This window comes from Rhipicephalus sanguineus, chromosome 8 (genome assembly GCF_013339695.2).
Source record: "Rhipicephalus sanguineus isolate Rsan-2018 chromosome 8, BIME_Rsan_1.4, whole genome shotgun sequence".
NCBI classification, from domain to species: domain Eukaryota; kingdom Metazoa; phylum Arthropoda; class Arachnida; order Ixodida; family Ixodidae; genus Rhipicephalus; species Rhipicephalus sanguineus.
Window position 1 is genome coordinate 168,091,361 of NC_051183.1, and position 19,531 is coordinate 168,110,891.

At 47.2% G+C, this 19,531-nt stretch overlaps 1 protein-coding gene across 2 annotated transcripts in view; it reads right to left on the reverse strand.

The window, feature by feature from the left end:
* LOC119402467 (methylosome protein 50) overlaps window positions 1-19,531 on the reverse strand; it is a 191,424-nt gene that overhangs the window by 74,613 nt on the left and 97,280 nt on the right. For both annotated transcript variants that reach the window (XM_049418656.1, XM_037669624.2), the window contains exon 6: window positions 7,455-7,509. In XM_049418656.1, the coding sequence (XP_049274613.1) occupies window positions 7,455-7,509 (55 nt within the window). The remainder of the gene's footprint in view (window positions 1-7,454; window positions 7,510-19,531) is intronic.

Consider the following 19,531-nt stretch of genomic DNA (forward strand, 5'->3'; position numbering starts at 1 on the left):
CAGCGGAAGCGGGTAGCGTCGTCTCCGCCGGCGGAGAAACCGAAGTGGCGCCGTTGGGCGAGGCGGGCAATACGCTCAAGCCTGTAGCTGAAAGTTGGTGTGAGCTGTCGAGGGTTGATCGAGCGACGCTCATTCGAGAGCAGGGTGAAGACATGTCGATAAAAGCGCTAATGGAAAGCGTAAAATTGGGAGTAAAGAAAAATTTTTATGAGAAATCTGGGCTATTGTATCGTAGCTACACAGATGTACAAGGTCGCAGGTATGAGCAACTCTTGATACCGCAAAAGTATCGTCGCCAGCTGTTGGAACTTGCGCACGAAAACGCGTGGGCAGCGCGTCTCGGTTTGAAGAAGACCAAGGCTAGGATTTCCCTTGAGTTTTACTGGCCGAAATGCTGCAAAGATACCGAAGACTTTGTGCGCTCTTGCGACACTTGTCAGAGGGTGGGGAAATCCACAGACAAGTGGAAGGCTCCCATGAAGCTTGTGCCAGTTATAACAGAACCTTTTCGGCGCCTAGTTATCGACATTGTTGGGCCATTGCCGGAGTCAAGGCAAGGTTGTCGATACATCCTGACTGCCCTCTGTGTAGCAACAAAATTTCCAGAAGCGGTACCTCTTAGGGAGCTCAATTCTCCTCACGTCGTGGACGCTCTGCTCTCGATATTCGCGCGTGTCGGATTTCCTTCTGAAATTCAATGCGACAATGGCAGCGTCTTCACCAGTTGCCTTACCTCTACCTTTTTGGATAAATGTGGAATCAAGGTGGTGCACAGTTCAATCCATCAGCCACAATCTAATCCGGTAGAGCGTATGCATTCAGTTCTGAAACGTATACTGAGAGCTGTTTGTTATGAGCACAAATGCGACTGGGAAGCATGTATTCCTCCCGCTGTGTTTGCTTTGAGGTCTGCTCCTCATGAGAGCACTGGCTTTAGTCCCGCAGCACTTGTATATGGCCGGAGCTTAAGAACATCTTTGCGAATGCTGCGCGAATCCTGGGAGGGATATGATGAGGACCCGAGAGTAGTTGCTTATGTTCTCGACCTCCTTCAGAGGCTCGGAAAAACAAAAGATTTTGTGGAGAGCCACATGAAGGCAGCGCAAGTATTGTCGAAAGAATACTACGACAAATCAGCAAAAAAACGTACCTTCGAAGTGGGAAGTCAGGTAATGTTGCTGCGGGCTTCCGAGAAGAACAAGCTTGAGGTTCATTGGGAGGGGCCCGCTAAAGTAATATCGAAGCTTTCCGATACCAACTACGAAGTGAAATTAGGAAAGCGGTCTAACAAAATTTATCACAGCAACTTGATGAAACCGTACGTTCAACGTCAGGCGGTCGTAAATCTGCTGTTGAATGCTTCAGAGGAGGAAGGAGCAGAAATTCTGACATCTAGTGATGTCAGCGAAAGGGGTTCAGAGGTGATGTTGGAACAGTTGAACCTGGAGCCAAGGTTAAGTCAAGTCCAGAAGGAAGACTTGAGAAGGGTTGTTTCTGAGTTTAAAGACGTGTTTTCCAGCCGTCCCGGAAAAACAACGGTTATTAAGCACGACATCGAGCTAACATGTGAGGAACCAATCCGTAGTAAGCCATATCGATGTTCCCCTGTGCAGAAGCAGATCATGAAAGAGGAAATCGATAGAATGCTTGAGTTGGGAGTCATAATACCGGGTGAGAGTGACTATACATCTCCTCTAATATTGGTTCAAGTGCCAGGAAACGATCCTAGGCCATGCATCGCTTATCGGCGCCTTAACGCCATAACTCGAGACCAGACCTATCCGATACCAAATCTAGAGGAAAGGGTGGAAACAGTGTCAAAGTCAAACTACATTTCCACGCTAGACCGCGTGCGAGGTTATTGGCAGGTCCCTCTTACCGAGCGTGCTAGCCGCTACGCCGCGTTCGTTTCTCCATTCGGAACGTATCGTCCACTTATGCTGAGCTTTGGACTGAAAAATGCGCCTTATTGCTTTTCGGTCTAATGGACCGCATTCTTAATGGCCTGTCCGAGTTCGCACTGCCATATCTCGACGATGTTGCCGTCTTCTCGAACAGCTGGGACGAACATGTCGAACATTTACGAGTCGTGCTGAACAAGTTGAAAGAAGCGGGTCTTACAGCGAAACCTGCTAAATGTCACCTAGGATGCGGCGAGGTGTCTTACCTGGGACACGTTGTGGGGCGTGGCCGGCGTCTACCTTCAGAGATCAAGGTAGCCGCCGTCGTGAACTATCCACGACCAACCACCAAGTCTGAGATAAGGGCTTTCTTAGGGCTAGCGGGATACTATCAGCATTATGTGCAAAACTACTCTACCATTGCCAGCCCTCTAACTGACGCACTTCGAAAGTCGGAGCCAGTTAAAGTGACATGGGACTCAGAGAAAGAGAACGCGTTTTGCAAGCTTAAACAAGCCTTAAGCGAAAAGCCTGTTCTCATGGCACCCGACTTTTCCAAGGGCTTTATCATTCAGTGCGACGCGAGTGATCGCGGAATGGGAGCTATATTGTGCCAGGAAGATGACACTGGTCACGAAAGACCAGTTTTGTATTTAAGCTGAAAACTGAGTTGCAGGGAAGAGGCATATAGTACCTCTGAAAAGGAATGTGCCTGCCTCGTGTGGGCCGTTCAAAAGCTGGCCTGTTATGTCTCCGGTTCCAAGTTTGTTGTCGAAACGGACCACTGTCCTCTAACCTGGTTGAATAACATGTCGTCCAAAAGCGGCCGGTTATTAAGGTGGAGCATGATACTCCAACAGCACAACTTGAACGTTCCTTACAAGAAAGGAAAGCTCAACGCGAACGCAGACGCACTGAGTAGCGCGTTCTAAGCAGTGCCGTCTTCGGCTATCCTTTCAGTTTTTCGTTGGCAAATTGGGGCAAAATTTTGTCCTCATTGCGGCCTCAGCTGAGCGCTTCCGTCCTGAGTGATCTCAAGGGGCCAACATTATTTTGAATTCTGTTTCATTGCGTTTGTTACACGTGTAAAAGTTTGAGTTCTGCTTTTAAGAGTTTTGTGTCCCACATGTGCCTCTTGATATAGAGGGAACAAAATTTCGACAGAACCGTAGTTAGGAATATATTATTCTATTTAGGTCTGGTGTTCTGTCGGGTGACCGAGGGCACTTGCTTGTGTCGTGTGTTGTCGGACCGTTCTTGACAAGTTGCAGAACGATCAACAAGTGCTGCTACCAAAGATCGTAAGAAGAGACGAGCAAAGCAAGTCGACACATCGTTGCGACAAGCCACTGGAGCCGGGATCCAGCCTGGCGACTGGGATCTGTTCACGGAGCGAAGCGTGGAGCCTAATGTCCCCATGGCCCTGGAGGTGAACCTGGATGGACCTGGCGAACGAGCGCGCCCGGCATCCGAGCCACGTGGAAGCAGCTCATCTTTCCGGCGCATTGTCTGGCGGCGGGGGTGCTGTTATGCCAGGGCTCCCAACCCAAACTTCATTGCTTCGACAAGGCATTCAAGCTGGTAAAATGTGACGCAACCAGCGTCAACACCCGCTGATGCAACGAGGCGGGAGTATTACGCAATCCCCGGTAACTCCGGCGATTCGTCTGACGCAACCAGCGTCAACACCAGCTGATGCAACGAGGTGGGAGCCTTACGCAATCCCCGGCAACTCCGGCGCTGCGTCTGACGCAACCGAAGGAAATCTCTCCCGTAACGTGCGGCAAGCCCTCTCATCCGCGGATCAGGTTCGAGCCAGCGACCAACGGCAGTTCCTGATTGGAGGCTTCGAGCTCCTGGCTGATGCAAGCGATCGCCCAGGGCTATAAAAGAACCAAGCTGCGCGGAGAGAGAGAGACAGCGAACGAAGAAATCCCGGGTCGTCGTCGCACCGCTGTGCGAGCCCAAGACGCTACGGCCCCAGCGCCGAATATGTAAAGCCTCTGTATATATGTATATAAATTTGCCTTAACTCACTGTCACCTTGATCGCTCCGTCTATCAGCTCTGCGCAGAAGCAGTCGCAAGCTGAGACACCTGTTACCCAACAACGCCGACGACTTCCTCGAATGCCTAGACCAGCCACTAGACAGAATCAGCGTGACAACAATAGTCAAGATGCTTGAGGAGGCGCACGAGGGTCTGCGATTCTGCACGAAGTCCCCACTGAAAACGCTCTGCAATACTTGGACCTCAACAAAAAACAAGAAAGGAGCCACATGTGCTACATGTACCGAACGAGAGGGGAAAAGGGCATGCTTCGCTTCGATTCTGCACACACAAAACTAGTAAAGAGGGCCATCGCTAACGCAAGCATGACACAATCAGTCAGAAGATCCTGCGCACACAGATGCAAGGAAAGCTTTAACCTGCAGATACAGCGCCTACAAGAAAGCGGCTTCCCAGACAGCGTGCTGGTATCAGTGGGGGAAAATATGCTAAAAGAGATGAAACGAAAGAAAAGCAAAGAACCCACCAAGCAAGATAAAAAGCCGATAGGGGTCCCATACATTCATCATCATTTATTATCCCTTAAGGACCCTGGGTTGGGCATTACATGAGGGGGGAAGGGGGTAGTATCGAAATATGCATACAAGGTCACATTTACAAAGGAAAAAGGCATGTTAGCTCTGTGCACTGCTACGAAACTGAAAAAAAAAATGACACATGCTATGCGTTCCCGCATGCGTTTGCAAAGTATTTGCATTGCAGTTTGACATGCACAAAACAAAGGAAAAAAAAGAAAACTAAGAACAAACAAATAAACAAAACAAACATCATAGTACGTGTTTACAAAATGATAGATGGACTGGTTTTGTAAGCATAATCTACAATAAGGAGTGGTTTTGTTATACATTGTTATGGAGTCGAGGACAGTGATATTATGTAACTTTAGAGGCACAATATTTACGAAAGAATAAAGAATAAAAAGGTACAGTACAAAATATTTAATATACACTTGGAAAAAGGAGCAGCTTCAAAGTAAGCTTCCACTTTCTTGTGTGAGTCTGTGGAGTACAGGTGTCTGCTGTCGGTCAAATTCCTGTAGGTGACAGGAAACTTCCCACAAATTAAAGCGCATCCCACAAATTGAAGAGGATAGGAGCCAGGCACGAGCTGAATGTCGTATTCTCAGCTCCAGTCAAGTTAAAAGGAATGTGCCAAAAAAAGTAAACGACCCCAAAGCGAAGAAAGAAGAATGCCGAACACGCCATGCTAATAGATACGTTGAATGTGAAGTAGGAATCGTATATGCTATCCCACTAACATGTGGCAAGGCATACATTGGGCAATCAGGAAGATGCCTCAATGAACGGCTCAAAGAGCATCACTATGCTTGCCAACAGACGGCGATTACAGGCAACCTTTCCATGCACTGCAGAGAGTGTGGGTGCCGCCCAATGTTAGAAAAAACGACAGTTTTGGTCAAATCAAAGAATAAGACAACACGTGAAATTTGGGAAGCCTTCCACATATCGGACCAGGAAAGCGCATGCGTCAGTACAAGCTTCATTCTACTAACCGCCTCGGATATCGAATTCATCAGAAACCAGAGATAGCAATTGAATCAGCGCACTCGGAAAAGAACTTTGAGCCTTCTACACTTCTCGCAATCGTAATCACCCCATCACCTCATCGCAATCACCCCACGTGGAGCACACGAAGACAGTTCAGCAAGATTGCCGCCCCCCCACCCTCTCCGTAAACCGTTCTTTCCCTTTCCTTGATGTCTTCTTACCTTCAAGGTTTTTTCAATAAAATTCAGTTGATACTAGTTTGCGCTTGTAGTGTCCACTTCATTTTGTGTCTCCCTCCTAACTTCGTATTTCGCAGTAACTGTAGCGCAGTTTTTATAATCATGAAAAACCAACCAGCCCAATACCTCACTTTGTTCTGTAAGGCGCATCAGCAATTGCTCTAAGCATATTTTTCTGCATTAGTAACAGTTTACTAACAAATTTTCTGCATTGTACTTCCCCACACCAAACCGAGAGTGAAAGCTCTCAGCTCATACTTGACAGAATTCAACAAATTTCTGTGGCTAAAGACTTCAAGAACGCCTAATATAGTAAGGTCATTCTACAGTATAGGCCGCTTATAACATAAGTCGCCGGAGTCGCGAATATCCGCACTATAAGCGGTACCGCACTATAACCAAAACAACCTTCTTCAAAGGCTGCACTTGCGCAAAACGTGTTGAGCATGTAGCCTCGCGTGTCCGATAATCGACATATGCAATTTGGGGCGCTTACAACCACTTAAATCTCCGAATGTTCAAAAATTAGCCGCCAAAGACCCGCACTGCCAACGAAATGAACACGCGGGGAAAAAAGCAAACAAAATAAAGTGCCATCACGGAAATTCGCCGACTACGTTTCAGGCCACCTCGAGGTATGCGCATTACACAGAAACCATGTCGAATCGCGACCGAAATTTCACGTGCTGAGCGCGGTACCGATCGTTCGATTTCACGGGCGCGCACGCGATGTCCAAGACATTGCAATCGAATCCGGAACCACCATTCGAGAGTTGCTTGTGCCAACCATGCCCTCGTTTTCATTAACGATATGATTCCCTTCCCTTCAAGTGCAGCCATCACAAAAAGCTTCGTTGATTGCGCACCAAACCGCAACTTTTATCGCCCGCGACCGCTACCGAAAAGCAACCAACGCTGATTAGGCCTAGCCTGCGGTTCAGCATGTTGTCGCGGGAAGTTTGTCCAAGACAACATGAAGGTCGGACGTCGAAAAGATCGCACTCAAGCACTAACCCAAGAACAGCGCGCGTGATACGAAGTTTGTGTTCGCGGCCGGGAGATCAACGGCGACAAAAGCCCGCCAAGCTCGTTTAAGTCCCCGCACTGGCAGAAAAGGCGAAAGCTCGCGTCATGAAGCCGCAAAACTTTTCAATTTGCGGACGAGGTAGCAAACGCGATATCTGTAGCAAGTGTGATAACGACGACGCTTTTCCCGACAGGAAACTTTAAAGCGCACTTGATGACGACGCGATCGTACGTTCCACGCGGAACGCGCTGCTGGCAAGCGGCCGCGGAGCCTTGCCGCCGCCAGTGCAAAGGCTACTCCGTCGCCTAGGCAACCACCATCCTTCCCCACTCGGCGAGCCTGCACAGCGCTGCCGCGGTCTTTTTCCTCCCTCCGCCCCTCGTTCGTTCACTGTGCGTACCCTCGCCCTTCGTAATGACCTCGTCGCTCCCTCCCCAGCGGCGTGCCTCCTTTGAGAACCGCACTCGCTACCGCGTTTGTCAGAAATATTTTCCCGCAACCGCATTATAAACGGTATTTCATCTTGGGGGACTGCACAATAAGCGGTATGCGTATACATGCGGTTCTATGGGAGGGTAAACGGGAGTCGAAAAAGACCGCATTATAACCGGTCCTGCACTATATGCGGTTACGTTATAAGTGGTCTGCACTGTATAATGAACTTAACAAGGTCTGTAGGGCCCTTTAAATGGAAGTGCACTGAATCTCACCTAGTACAGTGGCCGGCTTACTCAGCCTCATGTCCCAAGACTTCACCTTCCTGTCCTGAAAGCAGAGATGATGGGACACCAAGGTCAGTCTCTTGCTTGCAACATATCACATACAGCACGTCACTTGCCTGGGCTATATGGTGGCACTGGCTAACACTCCCAGGTGTTAAGCGCACATAAATACCCTACAAACAAGTGGACGAGGGGGCGCCTCTGTTGTAGCTCAAATGGTAGAGCATCGGATGCATAATTCGAAGCTTGTGGGTTCGGATACCAACGACGAAAAGGGTGATTTTTTGTCCACTTTAATTTCTTTCAATTTAAGTGATAATCATGACATTTTAGGAAACTACAAAAAATTTCCCCTATATTTTATTTGGCTTGATTGTCTGACGGTTTGATTAGTAACGTACAACCTTTGTCCATAAAGTTTCAAGACTGATTTATTTTTTTCTCCAGAAACGATTCCCCAAAACAAATCTTGGTGCCTATGTGTAGCACTATCTTTTCGGGCTAATCTGAGCTATTTATGTTAATTGTTGTGGCAGCCGCTAGATGGCAGTACATGTAGAAAAAATTTGCAGTGGCTTAGCTCGGCTATGCCAGGATATACGTAGCATTAGCAAAGGTTCAGCTGATTATTCTGAGCTTTCCAGATTGTCTAGGATTAGCTTGATTGTCGTGCTTACTGCTGCTCCAATGACACACGTACGCACGGTATACATATTATGTGGCACATGCATATTTATTTTTGCTCAACGTCAGGTTGCTTCTTCATTCTTCGTACGCTGAACCGCTAATTGTCAGGCAACTACTTCGGGATCCGATGACAAGCTTCTCAGCTCTTCTGCGCCGCTGAGCAGCATTTGCGCTCTCCTTCTCCATGGAGTTACCCACCTGCAAACGCCAGTCAGAGGTGCTATCAAGCAGCACCAGCGCATTGTCAGACGGCGACTGCACAGCGAAGGCGAATAGCTGCGCGCACCATGGCTACGATGTCACCCCTCTCGAATGCGCAGAGCAGCAGTCTGTCTGCCCGGCTACGGCTACGACACCACTCCTCCCGGTCTCCACCACCAGTAGCGGCGAGCCGCGCGCGGCGGTGGCGGAGAGCGCGTGAGATGCCGGCTCCGCACTGATCCTCGTGCATGCGCAGCACGACTCATGAGGTACCACGCGAAATCAGCGCCGGCTAGGCAAGTGTAGCTAACGCTACAAAATATGTTGTCACTAGTCTGCACATTCTACTGAGATTGAATTTGGAGAGATGAACATCCACTTCGAGCAGCGGGTAAACATAAAATTCTGTGTGAAGCTTGGCAAGACAGCCACAGAGACATATGAGCTCCTTCGTGACGCTTACGGCAATGAGACATTATCGCGGGCGCAAGTTTTTGAGTGGCACAAGAGGTTCGTTTCCAGGAGAACGTCGGTGGAAGACGACGCCAGGCAGGGGCGCCCTGCAACCTCACGAAATGAAAACAACGTGGCTCAGATCAGGGAGATCGTACAGCAAGACTGCACCATTGCAAGACTGCATGTTGTCTTACTAATGTCGAGAGCAAGATGCTCTCGACATTAGTAAGACAACATGCCAACAAATTTTGTGTGAAAACTTGGGGAAACAAAAGATGAATGCCAGACTTCTCCACGATAACAAAAGGCCGCACACTGCTCTCAGCGTGACAAAATTTCTTGCCAAGCACAGCATTACTCTACTTCCCCATCTGCCATACTCACCTGACCTCTCCCCATGCAATTTTTTCCTGCTTCTCTAGAGCCCTAAAACGTTGCTGGATGGGGAGCGTGGAGGCCATTCAAGACGCCATGACAAAGGAGCTAGTAGCCCTGCCAAAAGAAGTGTTTTCTAACTGTTTCCAAGACCTCAAGAAGCATTGGAAGCTGTGTATAGACTGCAAGGAAGACTATTTTGAAGGGGTACCGCACAAATGATTTGAATGTTAAACGCATTTTTTTTAAAGGACTCATTCTCGGAACTTTATGGACAAAGGTTGTACTATAAGCGTCGAGAAGTTGGGGAGGTGCCACGTGGCCTGGTGACGTCATGGCACGTATGCTTTGACGCCCGCCGTGACCCACCGGCATATCATGCGCTTGCTTCGTACACTGTTCCGCTGTTTGCACTTGCTTTTTGCCTGTCTCAAGCTTCAGGAGAATGACGAAAACAGCATGGATAATGTTCCTTCTGTCACGCTGCTAAACTCGGGGATGGGTCTGATTCCCGACCACAGCAGCCGCATTCCGATGGTTGTGAAAAGCAACATCCCTCTGCTTAGACACAGGCACACGTTAAAGAATTTGAGGCAGTCAAAATTAATCTGCAACGTGCCTCACAATCATGTCGTGGTCTTGGTACGCAAGACACCTTATTGACATTATTAGGTTGTGTTGTTCACGGGCGATTCCTTTAAAACATATAATGGCTTCGCCTCCACGAGTGTTACTTGCACCGGACGCATCCATGGTCTGCAGACAGCGTTTTTGCCGGTGTGCCAAGCCCCACGCACGATTACAAAAACCATGCAGTATTGAGTTTCGCAAAATATCTCGAAAGCGCTCGCCTGAGAATAACGCCACAGTTGTGTTTTTCTTGTGCACTCACTGAGTCATCATGTTGTTTACTTTCACGTTTTCCTCGCAATAATTTCGGGGCTTCATTTCACTACAAAAACAAGTTCAGGTTAATTGCGGAAACTTCTTGTTGCTGTCAGATTGTGTGATATAGCATCGCAGCAACAGTGCTGTTACACTTGTATAAGTACTAGTGTAGATAGACAGTTCGTAAATTAATTTTCCTTGCATTTGATTTACCCCTGAGCATCATCAACCTTTATGCGGACATGATGTGCCAGACTATTCATTGACTCAGTGAGGCTAAGGACATTTAATACGTGGGCCATGTCATTGCGAACGCTATCTAAACAGTTCAGAACACTCATTTCGACTTTCAGACGTTTGTTTTGCTGATGGTTGCTATCAACACTGCTCCCACGAGAATTTAACATTACCGCTTGTGACCCGGCAGTTGATCGGATCAGCAGTTCATACAAATCGGGGAATGTGGCCACATAATCCCAGACGAGAGTTCAGAAGAAATTAGAGCTGTGCGAATGGCAAAATTTTGGTTGTGAAGCGAATTCGAATAATAAAGATTGAGTGCGAATCGAATAGAATAATTTTCAAATATTTCTCGAATATTTTTCAAATACTTCGAAGTGAAATTCCAGAAAAAAGTTGCAGAGAATCCCTAAGTATGTGCTTACAAGACAGGAACAATTACAAGTCACAAACATGGTCAAAGAACAGATTTATTCTTAAGGAGGGACGCGGCTTTCGTATCATGAATAAAAAAAAAGATCGATTTTCGAAAATCGCATTTTCAGTTTCTGTAGCCCTTTTCCTGATTCCAAAATATCGTGACTGAAAACTACATACAACTGCGGTAAAAAATTTGTTGTGCTTGTCAAGGTGGCAAAAATTACTGTGGAAATCTCAAAATAAAAAAACTGCGTTAAAAAAATTATAGCTCCGCAGGAGCAACCGGGCGCCGCCATCTTGGGCTTGTCGGAAAGAGCATTTCTCCGTCTTCAAATTTCCCGCTTCAGCTAGGTCCTCCATTCAGAAAAAAGCGTAAAAAAAGATCAAAGTAGAAAAAGATGTTTGAAGTTCGTTTCGAGGCCTTCGATTGACTGCGTCCGCCATGTTGCTCCAGCACGCCTCGCCAATGGTCTGATCCTCGCTCCGGGAGAGCATCGTCTGCTGCTTGCACGTCGCGAGGTCACAGCTGTCTAAAATCGCGCTACTTAGTGACGCGTTCGCAGTCGTTCTGTGTTCACAGATCGACGATCATTTAGAATATAATTTATAATATAACGCTTACTTTGGCAGCTGCAAGCGGAAGCCCAAGCATGAGATTACGATACTGAGCCGCGATCATCGCAACCATCGAAGACGTGCGTCTCAGACCGACTGTTCTGCTTATCAGCATTTCGCACCTCGTGACGAAGACCACTGCGGGACGACTCTTCGTACTCGAGATCAAGCATGACATACTTTGAAACATCGGGCACCGCGGCCACACACATCTAGTGATGCAGAACTATCGGTAAATTGACTATCGATAGTATCGATAGCCTTTTTTTTAAACTATCAATAGTGCTGAGAAACTATCGATAGTACTACTGTCGACAAACTATCGATAGTGCAATCGGTAGTACTCTCCACCAATTTGTTAAGGTGTTTATTGGACGGCACTCAGCGGCAATACGCAGTGGCGACAGTCACGGCAAAATCACGGACTCCGAGCGGCGTTCGGAAGAGAACGACCCACTAGAAGCCTCTGGAGAGCGCAACCCATTAAACAGTACCAAGGCTTCGCCACACTAGCGACATTACTGCCATGCGTGTGTATTGATTTGTTTTGATGTATTCGGGTTTCACCCACAAACACTATTAGGAACGTTTGGCGCAGACCGAGCCGTAATGTTAGCGAAGCTTCACGATTGTTTGAGATCATTCTATTAAGATTACACGCCGAACGCGGATAGTCTAGTTTATTCGAGAGCTTACACGAGCACCAGCAATAACGGTGGAAGATTCGATGGCTGCATAAAGATGACGCGTTCCACCGATGATCATATTGCTCGATGGCCGACGACTGTTCTTGCCGCTATCAGTGCGTAGCCTGCACCGCTTCTATTTTGAGTTTTGATTTCCTGGGCACAAGATCGCCCAAATAAACAGCTCTGTATTTCCCAGTCTTGTTGCAGCATTCTTCACTGTCACAACCACGTGACAATGATATACTAGTGGTGTGAATAATGATGCTGTTGCAGGCCGGCCATATTGCCAAAATATTTGCGATAGCCTACTATAAGCTTTGCCTAATTTATGAGCAATTCTTGGCGAAAGATATAAATTATTTCCGCAGTGAAAATAGCAGACAATGTCCATCAATAAATCAAGAAATTCACATCCAAAAGCAGCCAGTTGAACCTTGCAATTAACAAACTTTGTTCATGATATTTAGCTTTTTTTTTTTGAAATCATAAAATGCAATATAAATTTAAAGCCACACCGTTTTCAACGGCTTCCTTCCCGCTACAGCTGAACAGCTTAATTAACCTTATGACCATGTGTCAGCGAAGCACTCCAGGTGAAGAACACAAGCATGTAAACTTCAGCCTGCTCCTCCGGCTCCACTATGTACCACGCGTGCGGGGAACCAAGTTTATTCTGCAATGAGTTTGTGATGTTGATTTTATACTATCGATAGTACCATAGAATTTTTTACTATCGATAACACTATCGATAGTATTGTTTACCGTCGATAGTTCGATAGTGACTCGGCTATCGATAGTATCGATAGTACCATCGATAGTTCTGCATCACTACACACATCGCGACCGAACTTACTGCTCGGAGTTGTGGCTAGGCCTAATTCCGCTCATGGCACCGATGTACGAGACGAATCGGAACTTCGCAGGCAAGAACATCGCGCTAGCGGACAAGCGAAAGCAAAAAAGCCGCAATGTGTTTCGTCGCAAGCAATGAATCGCATTGCCGACTGGCTCCTCAGAACCGGGATGGGCATTTTACGCATTGGCAGTGGACTCCCCCGGCAAGCTCGTCGTGCAGCGACCGCTCGGAGCACCGGTGGAAGCGGCTAGCAGTTTTGCACGTCGGCGCTCCAAAACTCAATACCAAGCATGCTGTATGCCGATTTATCGTCCTTATATTTATTTTCCGTTATTATGAACCGTTATATTTATGTTGCGGAAGTTCGAACACTTCGAATAGTAAAATTTCGATGCGAATTTCATTTGTAATTCTTCGGGACGCATGTTCTACCTCTGGAGTCTACGTCAAGTTGCAATGAAGTTAGAACCACTAGCGTAATTTTTTTAGCACCGATGTATGGAGTATGCAGTGAGCACAACGAATGTCTTCCTGTCCTGCATCACCATTTTCACAGTGCATCTTCCGTTCGGACGGGAATTTGCCCATTCTAAGCTATAGTATTATCCAAACTTTCTACAGCTTGCTTAGCTTTCGCTAGTAGTGTAAGCTTCCACCTTATATCTTGGGTGACTTGCATCGCAAGAATGAGCAGTAATCACCACCGTATCGTGAAAGAGCGGGTACGCGGCGGGCGCAGAAAAAGGCGATCCTCGGCCGCAGAGAAAGCGAGTCCTTGCCGCGACGTTACATCACCGCGACTGCTGTGTCGCCAGTGTTTGTTCTTGTGGCTTATATAATACAGAACAATGAGCCCCTCGGGCAATTCCCCTACTTTCGAACAACGCTGAAATCAGGGTTCGTACAGGTTTCCAAGAGAAAAATTCAAGGACTTTTCAAGAACCTTCCAAAAAATTTAAGGAGCACGATTGTAGTTAACGGTAACTTTTATTGCACAACACAAATGATGTTCACTTCACTTATTACAGTTTCACTACATTAGAAGCTCTGAGGCTCAGGGCAGGCCTTTCAGTTTTTTTCTATTTGTGTCTTAATGCTGTCAAGTTCATCGGTCTTAACTTTTGCAGTCTTTCGCAGGCCGTTGGATTTCACTACATGTCTGATGTCCCCGGTCACTTCTGCCTTTTCGGCAAAGCCATCAGCAGAGGTTATCAAATCAGCAACAACTGCTTCCAGTTTCTTCCTCTTCAGCTGCATACATTCAAGTTCCTCCATAATTAGGCGTCTTTTTGTTTGATTAGCATTTTCTTGGCTCTTTTTCTTTTATGATTCCAAGTGTCCACCATAGTGCTGCCTCACTGCGGACAGAGCCAATCTCAGCTCTTTTGTTATGGTGACGTTTAAAACGCCACCTACTTTCTCCACTAAGTCACATATGACACGCTGTGAATGAAGAAATGAAAATTACTTTTAAGGGCTCGTTTTTCTTTGTTAGACACAATATTAATGAGAACAGACAGCAATGCCAAGGAAAGTATAGGGAGTGTTTTTTGTAGAAATTAGAATATAAATGTGAAGAAAGTAAAGTGGATGAAAAGATAACATGCCGCCGGCAGGGACCAAACCTGCGACCTACGAGTAACGCGTCCGATGCTCTACCACTGAGCTACAGCGGCAGTCATCTCCCTGTCCACTTTATAGGTTATATATGTGGATTTAACTTAGGAGTGTTAGTCAACACCGATCGCAACCATGGCGGCGAGTGTGGAACACTCTTTTTTCTGCCTTTTTGGCATCATGTAGCACGTGATCTATTTACGAGCAGGCAGCTGACGAATAATCTCTCGCACACTACCTGAAGGCAGCAAGTCTGCCAGGATGAGACCCTCGCTATGAATGAAGGAAAGATTACTTTTAAGGGCTCGTTTTTCTTTGTTAGACACAATATTAATGAGAACTAACAGACAGCAATGCCAGGAAAGTATAGGGGGTGTTATTTGTAGTAATTAGAATATAAATGTGAAGAAAGTAAAGTGGACGAAAAGATAACTTGCCGCCGGCAGGGACCGAACCTGCGACCTTCTCATTAGTTCTCATTATTATTGTGTCTAACAAAGAAAAAGAAGCCCTTAAAAATAAATAAGTTTAATCCACCTATATGCCCTATAAAGTGGACGGGGAGATGACCGCCGCCGTAGCTCAGTGGTAGAGCATCGGATGTGTTATTCGAAGGTTGCAGGTTCGGTCCCTGCCAGGGGCAAGTTATCTTTTCATCCACTTTACTTTCTTCAGATTTATATTCTAATTACTACAAATAACACCCCCTATACTTTCCTTGGCATTGCTGTCTGTTAGTTCTCATTAATATTGTGTCTAACAAAGAAAAACAAGCCCTTAAAAGTAATCGTCATTCCTTCATTCATAGCGAGGGTCTCGTTCTGGCAGACTTGATGCCTTCAGGTGGTGTGCGAGGGATTATTGGTGAGCTGCCTGCTCGTAAATAGATCACGTGCTACGTGACGCCAAAAAGGCAGAAAAAAAGAGTGTTCCACACTCGCCGCCATGGTTACGATCGGTGCTGACTAACACTCCTAAGTTTAATCCACATATATACCCTATAAAGTGGACGGGGAGATGACCGCCGCCGTAGCTCAGTGGTAGAGCATCGGACGCGTTATTCGAAGGTCACAGGTTCGGTCCCTGCCGGCGGCAAGTTATCTTTTCGTCCACTTTACTTTCTTCACATTTATATTCTAATTACTACAAATATGACACGCTGTGAAATATACGACAAGCCCTTCAAGTTCTCTACGGAGATTTGGCAGTTGACACTAAACCCCCGCAAACACTTGCTTGTCCATGGCTAACAAGGAGCTTGACTGTTTTCCATAGCTCTTTGTAGGAGGGATGGAAGCTCAAGGGTTCGCGAAAGAACTCATCCAGCCTGCAAACGCTCCTCTCAAAGAGGCGAAGCTCATGCTTGAGCTCTTCCAGCATTTCGGTGTACTCTGCAAGTACACATTCCCGCCGGCTGTCGCTCAGTCTTCCTGCCATGGTCAAGGTGTCTAGCACCTTCCCTAGGCCCCCCAGGCACTGATCCGGCTTTGAGCACATGAGCCGTGGGTCTAGAGAGGACAGGTTTCTAAGCAAAGATGACTTCAGGGGACTTGGTTCCAGTATTTTCTTGGTCATAGCTGCCAAAAATTGTTTGCACTCCATTCTGAATTGAAATGCATCCTTTGCACTAGCTTTTGAATCCTTCAATGCTTGTTCACACTTGGGACCAATATCCACTTTTTCAAGTGGAGTGTGGTTAATGGAATTATCAACCTCCACCCTCAGCAGACACCCAACTCCTCCCTATGACGACAACACTGAGGCTTTCATGAATTTTGAAAGGAGCTTCCGCACAATACAGTAATCCCTCGTTAACTCGAAGCCGTCAAATCCGGGGAAAATTTCGAGATAAGCGGTATTTCGAGTTAAGCAAAACACCAAAAATGTTTGCCCAGGTCACTGTAAAAGAAAAGCCAGTGCTGCCGGGAAAAGCTCCATTGCATGAGACAGCTACCGTAGTAAAGGCACAAGAATTCGGAGGGAAAAAAATTTATTACCGAGGACCAAAAAACTGCGTGATGCTCGCCTGTTTCGCGTTCGCGTTCGAGAAAGGGGTTCTCCAGTTGCTCAACACATCGCATGAGCCATTGGTTGCGACTGCTGCATTCAACCTTGTTGCGGAGCAAGCGCAGCCTGTTGCATGTTTCTGTCGTCGTAGGCACTTCTCGAGGCTCTTCCTATTCTGCACGGTCATCTGCGTCGTTCACTGCCATCTCAACGATATCGGCGTCTGACAGCATTCCGGTAACGGGGAGGTTCGCCTCGTAGAGTGCATACTCCTCAAAGGCAATCTCGCCGTCTTCAGTATCGCTCACACAGCCAGTTGCCTTGCGCACTTCATTGCACAGCTCATCACAGCCGTTGAATTCTGTGCCAATGTCTTCTTTGATCGATTCCAGGGCACGAGAAAACCCTGCATGTGCGAAACAGTTAGCGGTCAGTGCTGCTTCGACGTCCGGGAATTTGGACGCTTGAATGCACTTCCGCTTGCTTGAGAAGCTTTGCTCGAAGCCTTCCGAAACCTTTTGTTTGTTCTTAAGCACTGTCGAGAGGGTTGACAAAAGGATTCCGAATTCTTTGGCGATGTACGACTTGCTTCGACCTGCTTTTTCGACTTCCTTGACTAGCGCAACTTTTCTCTCCAATGTCAAGAGATTTGCACTGCTTTGGGCGGGACACCTTGGTCGATATTCAGAAGTGTCCGTTGCACAGACCACTCACTACTCAGCAAAACTAAACTCAAGATGCGTCGTGCGTAGATCGCAGAGAAAACAAAGAATACCAGCTCGCACATGCAAGAGTTAGGTTGCCTACTGACGGGCGCACGCTGCACACGCCGCCCACCGCGCATAAGTCGTGCGCGGGTGCGCACACGTGATCACTCCCACAGTTGCTTGACAAGGCAGATGGAAACGGTTGCGTCCGTGGGAATTTCAAATTCACCCTTCACGACCGCGTTCGGCATGTATAGTAAGAGCTAAGCGTTCGCACGGAGCCCTCGTTTCCTGTTGGGAGCGGACTTTGCCTTCTGCCCTCCCGGTCAAGATTTCGAGATATCCGCTGTTCCCTCCGGAAAATGTTTCGAGATAAGAGGGGGTAAATACATAGCACCCATGGGAGGTTAATGCACGGCGAAAAAAAGTTTCGACTTAAACGAGATTTCGAGATATGCGAGTTCGAGTTAACGAGGGTTTACTGTACTTTCAAGGTCTCTCCCAAGAAAGAAGATCATGGGTTTGTCGCACTGAAAGTCTTTCAAGAATGGCTGAATAATCGATGTGACACAGAGGGCAAAGTTCAGTTTTGCCAGTGTCAAGGAGTCACGACAAAAGCTATTCACATTTTCAAAGGATGCCCACTTCGGTAAGCTCACTTGCTTGCTTCTTGCAGATTCCACATATTTCTTCATATCATTCCAAAGAAGCAAAGCTCTCTCAATCACAATTGTGTTTTCCACCCATCGATGGGACACAAACGGCAGAGGAAATTGGTTCTGGTTAGTCATGGTTGAAAAATCGTCCCTTCGTGCAGGCGAGTCATGGAAGAGTGCACTTATGCTTAACAGCAGAATGTCGATGCCCCACTTAGAGGCTGCAACGCCTGCTTTGTAGGCATTATGGACAGTATGGAGGCCACACGTCCCCAAGTCGACACATTGGACCTGATGGTTTTCCTGAAAATGAGCTTCCATGTTCCTGAAAAAGTTTAGGTTCACATTCGGCCCGTCCGTAAAGACCTGAAGAATTTTGCCAAGTGGAAAAGGCTCCAAAGCCTTCAGAAGTATCTCCTGCATATCGTCTGCCGTGGAGTGTCCCATCAAAGCGGAGGTGCAGTACCTAGTCACCACCTTGTGTGAGAAGTCCCAATACTGCACATGCCCGTCCATTTGCTTTTCTTGCCAGAAGTCGTTCACTGACTCGTCAAAAAGCATGATGTAATTCTGTACCTCTTCTTGCAAGCACGGCAAGAAAAATGGCCTAAGTCCATAGCACACAACATACGCAAATTTTTTCTCGCCGCCAGAAAATGATTTGGCCACCTCGCTGTCAGGAAACATCCGCTTGAACAAGTCGCCGGTTTGTGCCGACGATCTGTACGAGTATAGTGGGAGGTAATCACTTTCACTGTCCACAGAATTTCCGCATCGTTAACCACCTCGTGCGACTTGCAGGCGCTGCTTAGATCGGTCGCTTGGGATGGAGCCGACCTAGTGGGCCGCTCACTCGTGCTTGCTGTCAGGTAGGTCTGCATCGAGTTTCCAGCTGCCATTTTCATAATTCCACAGTGCTTTGTACTTTTTGCGTGGCTCTTGAAAGCAGATTCGCCCATAGAAGCGATGTCGAAGGTCTTCTTGCACAATGTGCATTTTGCACGGTGGAGGTCAGATGTATCTGGCGCAATCCAATGCTTATAATCATCGTTGTTGGGCCAAGTGCTCTGGAAGTTGCATTTCCCAGGCATGACTCCAAATTATGCCACCTGCATGCACGATCATGCGAAATTCAATGCGCGCCGCAACCGGCACGTGTAAAACAAAACACCACCGGAGCACGAGCAAGCACTGACAAGCTACACAGCGCACAATGTGGCCAACAGATGCTGCTGAGGTGGCCGAGGCTAGTGAGAGTGTGCTGTATTTTTTTTAGCGGGTTGCTGAGGGATACCACTGAAACTGAAGCCAAAAGAAAACATTTCAAACACTAGTGAAGTCTACTGCAACAAGCGCATTCGTGGAACTTTTCTTTTTTTCCGGAGAGCTCAAGATGCTGTAGCCTCACTGTGGTCATCAACTTATGGCTTCTGGCCAACCGAAACCAAACCAAGCCAGATAAAAAAAAATGCCGCTGCAAGTGCGCGCATGCCTCAATCTCGCCAATCTAATACAGGCGGTTTGACCGTGTCTGACTTGGACTTGGCAATCGCGGTGTCGTGGAACACGATAAGCAATGAAGTTTGCCCGGCACCACGCTCAACTGCCATGAATTGCAAGTCATGCAATCCGACCCTGAGAAAATCCCCAA